The sequence below is a fragment of the Oncorhynchus masou genome, chromosome 29 (assembly GCF_036934945.1).
Source record: "Oncorhynchus masou masou isolate Uvic2021 chromosome 29, UVic_Omas_1.1, whole genome shotgun sequence".
Lineage (NCBI taxonomy): Eukaryota > Metazoa > Chordata > Actinopteri > Salmoniformes > Salmonidae > Oncorhynchus > Oncorhynchus masou.
Window position 1 is genome coordinate 74,517,501 of NC_088240.1, and position 13,460 is coordinate 74,530,960.

General features: G+C 45.4%; 3 protein-coding genes across 3 annotated transcripts in view; 1 reads left to right on the forward strand and 2 right to left on the reverse strand.

The window, feature by feature from the left end:
* Nucleotides 1–186: 186 nt before the first annotated feature.
* Nucleotides 187–2,704, reverse strand: LOC135520519 (apolipoprotein C-I-like). Its single transcript, XM_064946125.1, has 4 exons — nucleotides 2,595–2,704; nucleotides 1,801–1,867; nucleotides 744–885; nucleotides 187–503 (listed from the first exon to the last, which is right to left on the reverse strand). The coding sequence occupies exons 2-4, from the start codon at nucleotides 1,853–1,855 to the stop codon at nucleotides 437–439; spliced, it is 264 nt and encodes an 87-aa protein (XP_064802197.1). The 5' UTR covers nucleotides 1,856–1,867; nucleotides 2,595–2,704; the 3' UTR covers nucleotides 187–436.
* LOC135520518 (apolipoprotein A-I-like) overlaps nucleotides 441–13,460 on the forward strand; it is a 38,008-nt gene continuing 24,988 nt past the window's right edge. Inside the window, exon 1 of the mRNA XM_064946124.1 lies at nucleotides 441–528. The gene's annotated coding sequence lies outside the window, so the exon portion shown is untranslated. The remainder of the gene's footprint in view (nucleotides 529–13,460) is intronic.
* Nucleotides 8,732–13,113, reverse strand: LOC135520516 (apolipoprotein Eb-like). The gene is made up of 5 exons (XM_064946122.1): nucleotides 13,038–13,113; nucleotides 12,398–12,463; nucleotides 11,538–11,691; nucleotides 10,027–10,314; nucleotides 8,732–9,924 (listed from the first exon to the last, which is right to left on the reverse strand). The coding sequence occupies exons 2-5, from the start codon at nucleotides 12,438–12,440 to the stop codon at nucleotides 9,582–9,584; spliced, it is 828 nt and encodes a 275-aa protein (XP_064802194.1). The 5' UTR covers nucleotides 12,441–12,463; nucleotides 13,038–13,113; the 3' UTR covers nucleotides 8,732–9,581.

Consider the following 13,460-nt stretch of genomic DNA (forward strand, 5'->3'; position numbering starts at 1 on the left):
TGATTGATGTGCCCCTCATATATTAGTTGAAGAGACACATGTCAAATCAAGATCAATGTTGATCAAACTCATTGTTCAGAATAACTTCTAACTTGTCATTGACTGGACTCATTGGTCTCTTTAAAAATCAACAGGTTGACGTCTTACTGTAGCAAATCAAGTGCATAATATAACAACCCACAAATATAGTTTTATCACAAAGGTATCTTTATTGTTCAACTCATTGTGTTCCAGGTTATTAAAGCAAAAGCCATAACAATTACACAGAGATGACGTCGGTCTCTTCACAGAGGGGGAATATAACCTTGGTGTCTGTCGGCACAACGCAAGTGTCAGCGTCACAGCAACCGTGTCACCAGACAAGACAGAGCAAGAAGCGTAGTGGTGGGGGGAGGGGGAGCTCTTAGACAGGCAGGGTCAGAGGTGTACAGGCTTACTACTGCTTGGGGAAGGTCTCATCGATCTTGGCCTTCATCTTGTCAAACTGCTCAGTGAACCAGGTCCTGGAGATGGGGAGACAGACACACAGTGAGTCATTTCAGTCTTTAATTATTTCAGAGTACTAATGTAGATCTCCAATTAATTTAATGTTGGGTTATGTTTTGGGGTGTGTGTGTGTGTGTGTGTGTGTGTGTGTGTGTGTGTGTGTGTGTGTGTGTGTGTGTGTGTGTGTGTGTGTGTGTGTGTGTGTGTGTGTGTGTGTGTGTGTGTGTGTGTGTGTGTGTGTGTGTGTGTGCGTGTACCTGGTTTTGGTGACGAACTCGCTGTCCCCAATCTTTTCAACTATGTCCTTGGTCTTGACGGTCAGGTCCTCACCTAGGTCCTTCATCTGATTGCCGAAGTTGGTGAAATGCTCCTCAATGGTCTTCTCATCCTCCTGAGCGTCTGTAGAGAGAGAGAAAGGAGGCAGGGTGAGAACTATGAACTGAAGGGGAGAGTGTTAGAACTATGAACAGAAGGGGAGAGTGTTAGATCTATGAACAGAGAACTGGAAATAGTCAGGAAAATGGGGAGACAGAGGGCTTCATCATGAAGACAGGAAGGTGGAGGGAGAGAGAGAGAGAGAGAGAGAGAGAGAGAGAGAGGGGGCTTCATCATGAAGACAGGAAGGTGGAGAGAGTGAGAGAGAGACAGAGAGAGAGAGACAGAGAGAGAGAGACAGAGAGTGAGAGAGAGAGACAGAGAGAGAGAGAGACAGAGAGACAGAGAGTGAGAGAGAGAGACAGAGAGTGAGAGAGAGAGACAGAGAGAGAGAGAGAGACAGAGAGGTAGAGAGAGAGAGAGACAGAGACAGAGAGAGAGAGAGAGAGAGAGACAGAGACAGAGAGACAGAGAGTGAGAGAGAGAGAGACAGAGAGACAGAGAGTGAGAGAGAGAGACAGAGAGAGAGAGAGAGAGAGTTAGAGAGAGAGAGAGAGAGAGAGAGACAGAGAGTGAGAGAGAGAGAGAGAGACAGAGAGAGAGAGAGACAGAGAGACAGAGAGTGAGAGAGAGAGACAGAGAGAGAGAGAGAGAGAGAGAGAGAGAGAGAGAGAGAGAGAGAGAGAGAGAGAGAGAGAGAGAGAGAGAGATGGTACAAGTGTGTTCATAATAATACATTTGTATTGAAGTGTATTTGAGGTCAGACTTTAGTACATGTGCATGTGTTTGTGTGATAGAGAAACATCACACACGTGTCACCAGTGATAATGCATTAGTATTGACACAAGTATTGAAGGAGGTGAAGGAGGTGAAGGAGCAATGGTAATGACTAGATAGAGTTGGAGTGTAATGGATGCCTAAAAGGGTAGGGCTTCATACCTGTGTGTGCGGCGAACACAAGCATCAACACGGCAATGGCAATGGACAGTTTCATATTGACTGTTGGCTGCAAGCGAAGGACAAATTTAGTAACAAAACACCCTGCCTTTAATATCCTCCATCATAAAAAGGTTTGCATGATGAGTTAGTTATGAGTTAAAACAAAATTGAAGCGTTACGCTGTCAGGGCTTCACCAGGAGCTGTGCTAAACAAGTGGAAATGATCAGAAGCTGTTATGTGTTATAGCTGAAACCGTTCAGCTGCACGTGTGGCTAGTGAAAGAGCGCTCCCGTGCGGTCAGCACAGTGGACAGCTCCCTTTGCGTTCTCTAGCCATCACACATCTTCGATTGGTGGCTTCACATTAGCAAGAAAAAAAAACTTACATTTTACATTTTAGATTAAACTTGACCTGCATTTGATTAAATTAGTAGACTAACATAACCATTTATTATATTAATATCTGTCTTCAGCATTGGAATGGCGCTCAGAAACAGAAGGTAGGCTGGATGTCTTTCCCACTGTATAACTACACCTAGATGTCAGCACAATACCGCAAATGGATTTTGAGAGACGGGTATAGATTTTATGGAAAGTTTGGGGTATAAAATAAACAACTGCATTGGCGACAATCTCGTGCATTTATATTTGGTAAATAAACTGAACAAAAGTCACAGATATACCGACCTATGTGTTTGCTCAGATAAGAGCAAACACATGCAAAGATAGACATTTGAAGTAAAAACAATGAAAGGAAGTCTCCAGAATGCCAGTGAAAAGTAGGTTAATCTTACCTGTGTTCTGTCTCAGAGAGAAAATAACCCCAGTGTGTCTGACAGACTGACGGAGTCCCTCTATATATCCCAGGACGCTGACGTAATCAGTAGTCACCATTTCTGACCTATGGTGACCCCGCATCGCCCAATGAAGAGCACGCCAAGAGTGGCCTACTCCCACCTTCTCATCCAGATTAACCAACACTCCCCCATCTCCCTTTTTCGGAGAGCCCAGCTGAGGTATGGTCTGGTTTCAAACCACACTTATTTAATCTGATTTTGTGGGAATATATTTATTTGACTAGATCTGTAATTCACAGTCTGATCTGGGGGGGTTTTCATCCTGCCTTAGGTTTTAAAATGTGATATTAATTCGTCATAAAATATCCATTGTAAATCATCAGACTGTGAGTGCACAGAGATACAGACCTAAAGTGGACTAAGGCCATTAAACTAGGTCACAAGATACTACTGAGCTAAGATATTGATACAGTTCTACAGTGGCATCACTAAACAGCACTGCATTGACAGTGCAGATCTGTCTCTGAGTCCAGCAGACCAGTCTGTTTAGGGCTCTATTCAATCCATAACACTGAAGATCTGCGACTGATAATTAAAGCCAGTGTTCCCATCGTTGCGTTGACTGCATTCAATGACCTTTGAATTTTAAAGTAGATCTTCTGGCAATGCGGATTGAATCCAGCCCTTAGTCTTTTTGGCAAGGCAAGAATTTGGGCCCCATTCCATCCTTCCCTCCTCCCTTCCCTGAAGACATCCCTGTTCTGACTTCTCTGAATAGATGAAAGCTGTGATGGAATCGTTATTGACACCTATCTATTTCATAATATATAAATTAGTCCTTTAACATGTGCGCTTCTTCCCCTCTGATCTAATTTCAGTGCCATTACCCTTCACTGACCTCACACGCAGATCTGTGTTATCAGTGTTGTCATGTGATATAAAATGCACAGCATCATATTTGTCCAGTGTTATGTAAATCTGATAGAAGTCCATTATATTAGTGCTCCTCCGTGCTGTCTCCAAGAGAGAGAAGCTGGGGTCAACAAACCTCTACAGTACTGGAATAGCCTATACGTAACTCCACGTCCAAGAACTACAAAGTCTGGCAAAGTCTATGTCAACTTCTTATTTTTTGTGGGTGTCAGTCTGTGTGTGTGTGTGTGTGTGTGTGTGTGTGTGTGTGTGTGTGTGTGTGTGTGTGTGTGTGTGTGTGTGTGTGTGTGTGTGTGTGTGTGTGTGTGTGTGTGTGTGTGTGTGTGTGTGTGTGTGTGTGTGTGTGTGTGTGTGATGTTTAAATGTAAATGTAAATGTTTGGTGTGGTACATGGGTTTGGTGTAAATAATCACATAGACACAACTCTGAAAACACCAGATTTGTAGTTATTTGACTCGAGAGTCTTATGGCTTTATTTGCACTATTCTTAAAATAGGGAAGTAAGTCTAGAAGGTCATTCTCTGTGTTGGAGCATACAGAGGTAGTGGACTACAGTTTGTTGAACTATAGTAACCTCTCATTAGTGCTGGAGGGGTATGTATGTTTTCCTCATTGCAGCACTTCCCTCTTTACAACCAGCCCCTTGCTGCCCACGGCAGGGAGCCCAGTTGGTGCTGATGGCTTTAGCCATATGAAACCCTATTATGATGCACAGATGACCATTGTCTTGCACCTCTTAATCACACAGTCCCCATTCCTCAGCTGTGGCAGAGTGTCTTTGTGTGATGCGTGAGGCGTGAACGTGCCTGTCTCCCTCGTGAGGCGTGAACGTGCCTGTCTCCCTCGTGAGGCGTGAACGTGCCTGTCTCCCTCGTGAGGCGTGAATGTGCCTGTCTCCCTCGTGAGGCGTGAACGTGCCTGTCTCCCTCGTGAGGTGTGAACGTGCCTGTCTCCCTCGTGAGGCGTGAACGTGCCTGTCTCCCTCGTGAGGCGTGAACGTGCCTGTCTCCCTCGTGAGGCGTGAACGTGCCTGTCTCCCTCGTGAGGCGTGAACGTGCCTGTCTCCCTCATGAGGCGTGAACGTGCCTGTCTCCTCGCTCAGGAACTGCAATAACAAGCTGGCTGAGAAAAGACTGTTTTTCCCTTCTTTTGCCAAAGGGCTCCTGAGGTGATGGTTTGTGTTCCAGCACCAAGATGGGGGAAGAGAGGGAGGAAGGGGAGTAAGAGGTCAAATCTCTGTGGGGGAGTTGTCGGGGGTTACTGTGGCTTTTGCTATGCCAACACCTGCTAGCTGGAGCCCTTTGTTGCTTCAGCCGGAGCCAGAGACACCCAGGAGCTGCAGTATAGTATGTGAGAAGAAGTGCTGACTGGCAGAATGCTTGTGGTTTTCCTGTTTTCTCTTTGGCCAGACCGTTACAAATACATCCAGGGTTTACTATAGTGTAGGACACTTCACCCAAACACGGCCTTCCAGTAAAGGAGGAACAGAAACTAATTGTGACTCAATAACTTACTCACCTTCAATGAAGTTGTATGCAATGCACTTCAACACAGAGGTTGTTATTAGGAGTGTGACCTGATTTAGGGGAGAGGTCATTGTAGTCATTGTTGCTCTTCTTGTCTTCTAATTGAATACAAGGTCACACACTTGAAACGGTATGCTACTTTTGGTTAGGGTTGAGTGGGGGGGGAGGTTTACGAGACACATTTATTGCTTGCATGGAGTATTTTTTCTACTGTTTTTTTCCTGGTTAAAAAAAGGATGTGTGAGCACATTTTAAGGTGTTTGTGTTCATATTTATAGACTTGATCACGAAACGGTGCTTCAACTTCAAAAATAAAGATGCCCATAGTGCTATTGTATACAGTGAGAATTAACCTGGTTTAGTTTATTAAAACTACCATTAACAACAATACTAAAGTATTGTAGGTGTAAGTGCTTTTTGCAGTAGGGGATTGGTAGAGCAGAGAGGAGGGATAAGTGGTGGCCTTCACTGCCTGGCTTCCAGCCTAAGTGTTTACTTGCTGGCCTCTATCCTACGCTTCAGAGGCAAACTTTGTGACGCACACTTTCTGTTAATTAACTACACTCAAACAACTCCATGCTTTGTTTGCTCTGACAGAATAACTTACTATTACTGTGTGTTTCTGGTGTTTACATGCTCTTTTCAAACACGATTTATCTAGGTATAAACCTAAAATCTCTTAGATAAAATCTATTTTGCAACACAGACTCTGTCCAAGATAGCAGCAAGGTCAGCGATATTACAAGTCAAATTGCAAAAATTATAGATCCATAAAAAGCATTTGTGTACCTATGTCCTGCGTGTGTACCTATGTCCTGCGTGTGTACCTTCGTGCACGTCTGTGTATCTTAGACGGGAGAGAAGGATGGACTATCTATAAACATACAGTTGAAGTCGGAAGTTTACATACACTTAGGTTGGAGTCATTAAAACTAGTTTTTCAACCACGCCACAAATTTCTTGTTAACAAACTATTGTTTTGCCAAGTCGGTTAGCACATCTACTTGTGCATGACACAAGTAATTTTTCCAACAATTGTTTAGAAGACAGATTATTTCACTTATAATTCACTGTATCACAATTCCAGTGGGTCAGAAGTTTACATATACTAAGTTGACTATGCCTGTAAACAGCTTGGAAAATTCCAGAAAATTATGTCATGGATTTAGAAGCTTCTGATAGGCTAATTGACATCATTTGAGTCAATTGGAGGTGTACCTGTGGATGTATTTCAAGGCCTACCTTCAAACTCAGTGCCTCTTTGCTTAACATCATGGGAAAATCAAAAGAAATCAGCTAAGACCTTAAAAGGTCTGGTTCATCCTTGAGAGCAATTTCCAAATGCCTGAAGGTACCACGTTCATCTGTACAAACAATAGTATGCAAGTATAAACACCATGGGACCACGCAGTCGTTATACCGCTCATCAAGGAGACGTGTTCTGTCTCCTAGAGATGAACGTACTTTGGTGTGAAAAGTGCAAATCAATCCCAGAACAACAGCAAAGGACCTTGTGAAGATGTTGGAGGAAACAGGTACAAAAGTATCTATATCCACAGTAAAACGAGTCCTATATCGACATAACCTGTAATGCCGCTCAGCAAGGAAGAAGACACTGCCTCAAAACCGCCATAAAAAAGCCACACTACGGTTTGCAACTGCACATGGGAACAAAGATCTTACTTTATGGAGAAATGTCCTCTGGTCTGATGAAACAAAAATAGAACTGTTTGGCCATAATGACCATCGTTATGTTTGGAGGAAAAGGGGGAGGCTTGCAAGCCAAAGAACACCATACCAACCGTGAAGCACGGGGGTGGCAGCATCATGTTGTGGGGGTGCTTTGCTGCAGGAGGGACTGGTGTACTTCACAAAATAGATGGCATCACAAGGAAGGGAAATTATGTGGATATATTGAAGCAACATCTCAAGACATCAGTCAAGAAGTTTAAGCTTGGTCGCAAATGAGTCTTCCAAATGGACAATGACCCCAAGCATTCTTCCAAAGTTGTGGCAAAATGACTTAAGGACAGAAAAAGTCAAGGTATTAGAGTGGCCATCACAAAGCCCTGACTTCAATCCTATAGAAAATTTGTGGGCAGAACTAAAAAAGCATGTGCAAGCAAGGAGGCCTACAAACCTGACTCAGTTACACCAGCTCTGTCAGGAGGAATGGGCCAAAATTCACCCAACTTATTGTGGGAAGCTTGTCGAAGGCTACCTGAAACATTTGACCCAAGTTAAACAATTTAAAGGCAATGCTACCAAATACTAATTGAGTGTATGTAAACCTCTGACCCACTGGGAATGTGATGAAAGAAATAAAAGCTCAAATAAATCATTCTCTCTACTATTTTTCTGACATTTCACATTCTTAAAATTAAGACAGGGAATTTTTACTAGGATTAAATGTCAGGAATTGTGAAAAACAGAGTTTAAATGTATTTGGCTCAGGTGCATGTAAACTTCCGACTTCAACTGTAGTAGATGAAAACACAAATATGGTTCCTGAAACCTGCTGGGATAACGAGAAAGGAATGTGAGAGCAGATCCCAACAAGCCAGGACCGGGGAAGCAGGGAGAGAGGGAGGGAGGTACGGAAGGAGGGAGGAAAGGGGACAAAATAGAAAGAAAGACCTGCAGGGCAGGAGGGGGTGGAATGTCCTTTAGTGTTTGGTCAATCAAGCACCATCTGTAAAGATTAGGAGAGGAATTGACAGTGTGTGTGGAGAGGGGTGTATGGGTGGTGGGGGAGGGTCCTAAAAGAAATGGTGAAAGGGGGATGAGGGTTAGGGAGAAGGAAGGGAGAAGGGAGAAGGAAATCATCAGACATTTCCCTTGTAGAAGTTATCCCTATAAATGTATGTAACAACAGCCTGAAGAAAGTGTATTATAAGGAACGTGTGTGTTTATGAGTGTACAGGTAGTAGAGAACTGCCTACAGGGGTTTTAGGGTTGGTGTTTCGGGGTTCAAGACATTGGATCTGGGGATGGGAAAACATGATAGAAAAGAAAACATTCTGTCCAACCAATTTCTGGGGCCTCCAGATGTGATGTTACGTGACATTATAACCTAACGATCGCAATTCAACTTACATTGTGGTTTATAAAGACCAAAACTGAATTATTGTATGTCAGGTGTCTCCAACCCTATTCCCGGAGAGCTACCTTCCTGTAGGTTCTCGCTCCAACACTGTTCCCGGAGAGCTACCCTCCTGTAGGTTCTCGCTCCAACCCTGTTCCCGGAGAGCTACCCTCCTGTAGGTTCTCGCTCTAACCCTGTTCCCGGAGAGCTACCCTCCTGTAGGTTCTCGCTCCAACCCTGTTCCCGGAGAGCTACCCTCCTGTAGGTTCTCGCTCCAACCCTGTTCCCGGAGAGCTACCCTCCTGTAGGTTCTCGCTCCAACCCTGTTCCCGGAGAGCTACCCTCCTGTAGGTTCTCGCTCCAACCCCAGCTGTAAATAACCTGGTTCAGCTTATCATTGTTATCAGAACATGGTGCATGATAGAGGGAATTTATACATGATTTGCTTTGTGTGTTCATCAACCATAAATTGTAAGATGAAGATCCATCTATTCAGCTATATTAACTACCTCATGTGTCATTGTAAATACAAATAAATGTAAAAGTTGAAAAAAGTTGATAAATGTTTGACAAGTAAAGAACACTGACAATTGAGCAACAAGCATATTTTATTTCCGCAGCGCTAGGGAGCACACTGCAGTCAGCCAGACAGCCAAACAGCCAGACGAACAGTGAGCAGCAGGGAGCAGCAGGGCGTGTTACATTGTGAAGTGGCAGAGACACTCTGGCCAAACTGAATTAATACAGACAGGTAGTATATGGACCCTGTGAAGTATACCTTTTAGTTTCATTGTCATATTCGCGTCATATCACAGTCATAGTAAATACACTCCTATATGAATCACAACAAATACAGAGCCTACAAAGCAGGTGTAGATACAGCATCACAGACAAGCAAGGAACTGGTTCTGGACAGACTGATGCTAGTGCCGGAGATAAGTCCAGTCTTAATTCAGTGCAGTTATTGAAATGAAGGACAGCGCTAGAATGGGCCGGAGACAATTTGGCTCACGATTGTTAGATACTGTTTCAACCCCACTTGTATCCCATACAGCAGCCTTAGAAACCTGATGCAGATTAGTAGAACAATTTGGAGGAGACATCTAGAGCACTTATAATGAGGAAGACAAGCGAAGCAGGTTAAAAACAATGGCCTCTTGTGTGTTTGAACAGGCCTGAACAGACATAAAGGACTTTTTGTCTGCTCAAGACCCCTTCAAAGCTCTGTCATCCTCACCCCTCTCTCTCTATCAACCCCCCTCAACCAAAACACACAGTGCCAACACAGTGAAAACAGCATCAGTAACACTTAACTCACTCCCCCTCTCTGTGGTAGCTAGGTGAATGGTGGCCCAGTGCTTCACATCCCCCACCCCTACTTAAACAGGGGTGTAGTGGTGGGACACCAGTCCTCCAAACCCCTCCCTCCCCTGGGTCCATTTAGACAGCGGTCTCCTTGACCTTGTCCATGGCGGTCTGGAGCTGCTCACGGATCTTGGCGGCGTAGGGGGCGATCAGGCTGCTGAGCTCATCGATCTTGCCCTCCAGGGTGGTGCGCAGGTCCTCGGCGGTGGCCTCCAGCTGCTTGCGCATGCCTTCAGCCTGGGTGGAGACCTGCTGGCTCAGGTCCTGGGCCTGGTTCTTCAGAAGGTTAGTGAAGCTGCCCAGCCTCTGGGCGGCGGTGTCGTGGGCCTGACTCACGAAGGGCTCCACACGCTCCTTCATGAGATCCATGTTCTGGGAGGTACGGGACTGAATTTCTCCCAGGTAGGTAGCCACGGTGCTGAGTGGGAGAGGCAGAGGGGGTTAGCATCACTTGGAAGACATATTATTCTATGTTGGATCAAGCTGTTACAGTACATTAGCTGTTGCCATCTATACTCACTTGCGGATCTCCTCTGTGTCCTTGTTAAGGCGTTTCTTCAGTTTGCGGGTGTAGGTGTTGACGCGGTTGTGGACATCATCAGCATTCTGCTCCATCATAGTCTTGAGCTCTCCCAGGTACTGTGTGCTGCGCTCCTTGGCATCAACCATGTCGGTCTGGAGCTTGGTGGTCAGAAGCTGCAGGTCCTGGCCCAGCAAGGCGGCTGTGTCCTGGGCGTAGGGCCCCAACTTGGTCTGGATGTCCTCCCTGAACACGGTCAGCTCAGCCACGGTGTCAGTGATCAGGGTGCTGCGGAGAGGGAGGCATGGTCAGAGATGGTCACAAAGTGGGTAGAGGTAGACATAAGGGGACACAGGGGTACAGGGGGGAGGACGGAGGAGAAAGAGGGGAGGCATTGTCTGGGAACTCAGGAGACACAGGGGTGCAGGGCGGAGGATGGGGGGGAAAGGAGAAAGAGGGGACGCATGGTCAGGGACATAGAGGGACACAGGGTACAGGGGGAGGACAGGGGAGAGAGGGGAAAGCTGTGACGCATGGTCAGGGACATAGAGGGACACAGGGTACAGGGGGAGGACAGGGGAGAGAGGGGAGGCATCGTCAGGGACACAGGGGTACACAGGGTACAGAGGGGAGGACAGGGGAGAGAGGGGAGGCATGGTCAGGGACACAGGGGGACACAGGGTACAGGGGGGAGGACAGGGGAGAGAGGGGAGGCATGGTCAGGGACACAGGGGGGACGACGGGGGAGAGAGGGGGAAAGCAGGGAGGCATGGTCAGGGACACAGGGGGAGGGACGGGGAGAGAGGCGAAAAGCAGGGAGGCATGGTCAGGGACACAGGGGGAGGACGGGGGAGAGAGGAGGAAAGCAGGGAGGCATGGTCAGGGACACAGGGGGAGGATGGGGGAGAGAGGGGAAAGCAGGGAGGCATGGTCAGGGACACAGGGGGGAGGATGGGGGAGAGAGGAGGAAAGCAGGGAGGCATGGTCAGGGACACAGGGGGAGGACTGGGGAGAGGAGGAAAGCAGGGAGGCATGGTCAGGGACACAGGGGGAGGACTGGGGAGAGAGGGGGAAAGCAGGTAGGCATGGTCAGGGACACAGGGGGAGGACGGGGGAGAGAGGGGGAAAGCAGGGAGGCATGGTCAGGGACACAGGGGGAGGACTGGGGAGAGAGGGGGAAAGCAGGGAGGCATGGTCAGGGACACAGGGGGAGGACTGGGGAGAGAGGGGGAAAGCAGGGAGGCATGGTCAGGGACACAGGGGGAGGACGGGGGAGAGAGGAGGAAAGCAGGGAGGCATGGTCAGGGACACAGGGGGAGGACGGGGGAGAGACGGGGAAAGCAGGGAGGCATGGTCAGGGACACAGGGGGAGGACTGGGGAGAGAGGGGGAAAGCAGGGAGGCATGGTCAGGGACAGTCACACAGCACAAGGTGATAATGGAGAGCGATGAAGTAAAGTGTATGAGCCTATATCACTTCAGAATGAAATAGTGTTACAATGTGCCACTCACTCAAGTTCTCTGCTGAGCTGGGAGGCTTTGAGGTTCTCTACCAGTCCGTCGGCTCTGCTGTTGATCTCAGACACGTAGGTCCAGAAGCGCTCAACGTTCTCCTCCCAGTGGGTCTGGAGGGCCTCTGCCTGGCGCACGGCGCGGGCATGGCAGCCTGCAGGGGGAGATAGAGAGCTCTGAGGTGAGGTGTCCATAATATACACCATCAGGGGGGGTTGTGGAGCCTTGGTACAGTATGAAGCCTAATTATACAAGTGTTACAGTATTGTAAGAGTTGATCTTAAAGACTGATTTCAGCAAGGAGTCAGTAAATGCATTCATGTACGTACAGTTGACTAATACTAAATATATATACAGTTGACTAATACTAAATATATATACTATATATACAGTTGACTAATACTAAATATGTATACTATATATACAGTTGACTAATACTAAATATATATATATATACTGTATATACAGTTGACTAATTCTAAATATATATATATATATATATATATATACTGTATATACAGTTTACTAATACTAAATATATATATTCTGTATATACAGTGCCTTTTCTTCACATTTGATCGTGTTACAGCGTGGCATTAAAATGTATTTCATTGTCAGCAATCTACTCAGCATCTGTAATGTCAAAGTAGAAGACAAATTCAAACATTTAAAAAAAGATTAATAAACCATTTATAACAAAAATATAGTCGTTAATTGTAATGAATTACAATTAAGTCCATTTTAATCCCACTTTCTAACACAGTAAAATGTGAAGAAATTCAAGGGGTATGAATACTTTTGCAAGGCACTGTATAAATTGATAACAGTGTCAAAAGGGAACAGTGTAAACCCAGGTTTACCAGAGATGACTGCCAGAGCAAGGATTATTGCCACAGCCTTCATGATTGATTGACAGACAGATACACCTATGAAAACAGACATAGAACCATGTCAGACAGTGGTTGTCTATCAGAGCTATAGAAAATAAATACAAAGATATACAAAGATACATTGGAATAATTGGCAGAATATTTTTTTTTTTTAAAGTAGAATACTTTACATAGGAAAAATAACCTTTCATGGACGCTAAATGTCCATAACTGTACTCACTGAGCTATTTTAGAATAGCAACTAAACTAGTTCTATGCAATTAAAAGTTTCAGATTAAACTTTAAATCCAGTCATTATGCTAAAAAACTAATAAGGTATTGTAGTTTCCCCTACAAATAATCTAGTTTTAACAGTTTTACCATACATTTGGTCTGGTTAATCTGCACACTACAGTCAGAAGATGGATTACTTGCTTTGCAATGCCAATGTGTAGGCTACAGTAGCCTGACCTTAATGTAATAATTTATAAGTAGTCTCTATCTCGGTATGAAATCTCGCCTACTTTAAGAGATGCTTTATATTTCTACTAAAAACTAGCTCTTTCACTCATGACAAAAGCGCGTTTGTAGACTATATGGTGCCCATTAGTTGTCCCCACTCCTCACTCACCTAAGAAATCCAGTTCTTTCCGTGCTCTTGGGACAGTTCGCCGGGATTTTTATACTGTCCTGGGACGGCCGCGCGCCTGTAGCTGGAGAGCGCGCGCATGTGAGGATGTGCGGCTCGGCTCGTGGTTAGTTCCACAAGATGAGCCACTCCGCGTTCGAAGTTATCATCTCTTAGCGTTGTTGCTGGCTGTATTGTGATTGTGCAATATATAGTTTATGATGCACGTCAACAACAATAGTCTGTGCTTCTATGAAAAAAAAACTGTAGTCTATTTGAAACAAAGAAACTCGTTTGAAGAACTCTTAGATGTGATTGTGGCTTATTCAGTTTATTTATACATTTCCTTCGTGGTCTTTGGCTTTTTCACATGTATTTTATGTAATCCGTTTTGGCAATACAATTAAATGTCCGAGAACAATTATT

Coding starts and splice junctions, on each gene's coding strand:
- LOC135520516 (XM_064946122.1), bottom strand. CDS start 12,440: ATGAAGGCTGTGGCAATAATCCTTGCTCTGGCAGTCATCTCTG. Junction 11,692..12,397: donor TGCTCTGGCAGTCATCTCTG/GTAAACCTGGGT, acceptor CTCCCCCTGCAG/GCTGCCATGCCCGCGCCGTG. Junction 9,925..10,026: donor GACACAGAGGAGATCCGCAA/GTGAGTATAGAT, acceptor TCTCCCACTCAG/CACCGTGGCTACCTACCTGG.
- LOC135520519 (XM_064946125.1), bottom strand. CDS start 1,855: ATGAAACTGTCCATTGCCATTGCCGTGTTGATGCTTGTGTTCGCCGCA. Junction 886..1,800: donor TGTGTTCGCCGCACACACAG/GTATGAAGCCCT, acceptor CTCTCTCTACAG/ACGCTCAGGAGGATGAGAAG. Junction 504..743: donor GAGTTCGTCACCAAAACCAG/GTACACGCACAC, acceptor CCCCATCTCCAG/GACCTGGTTCACTGAGCAGT.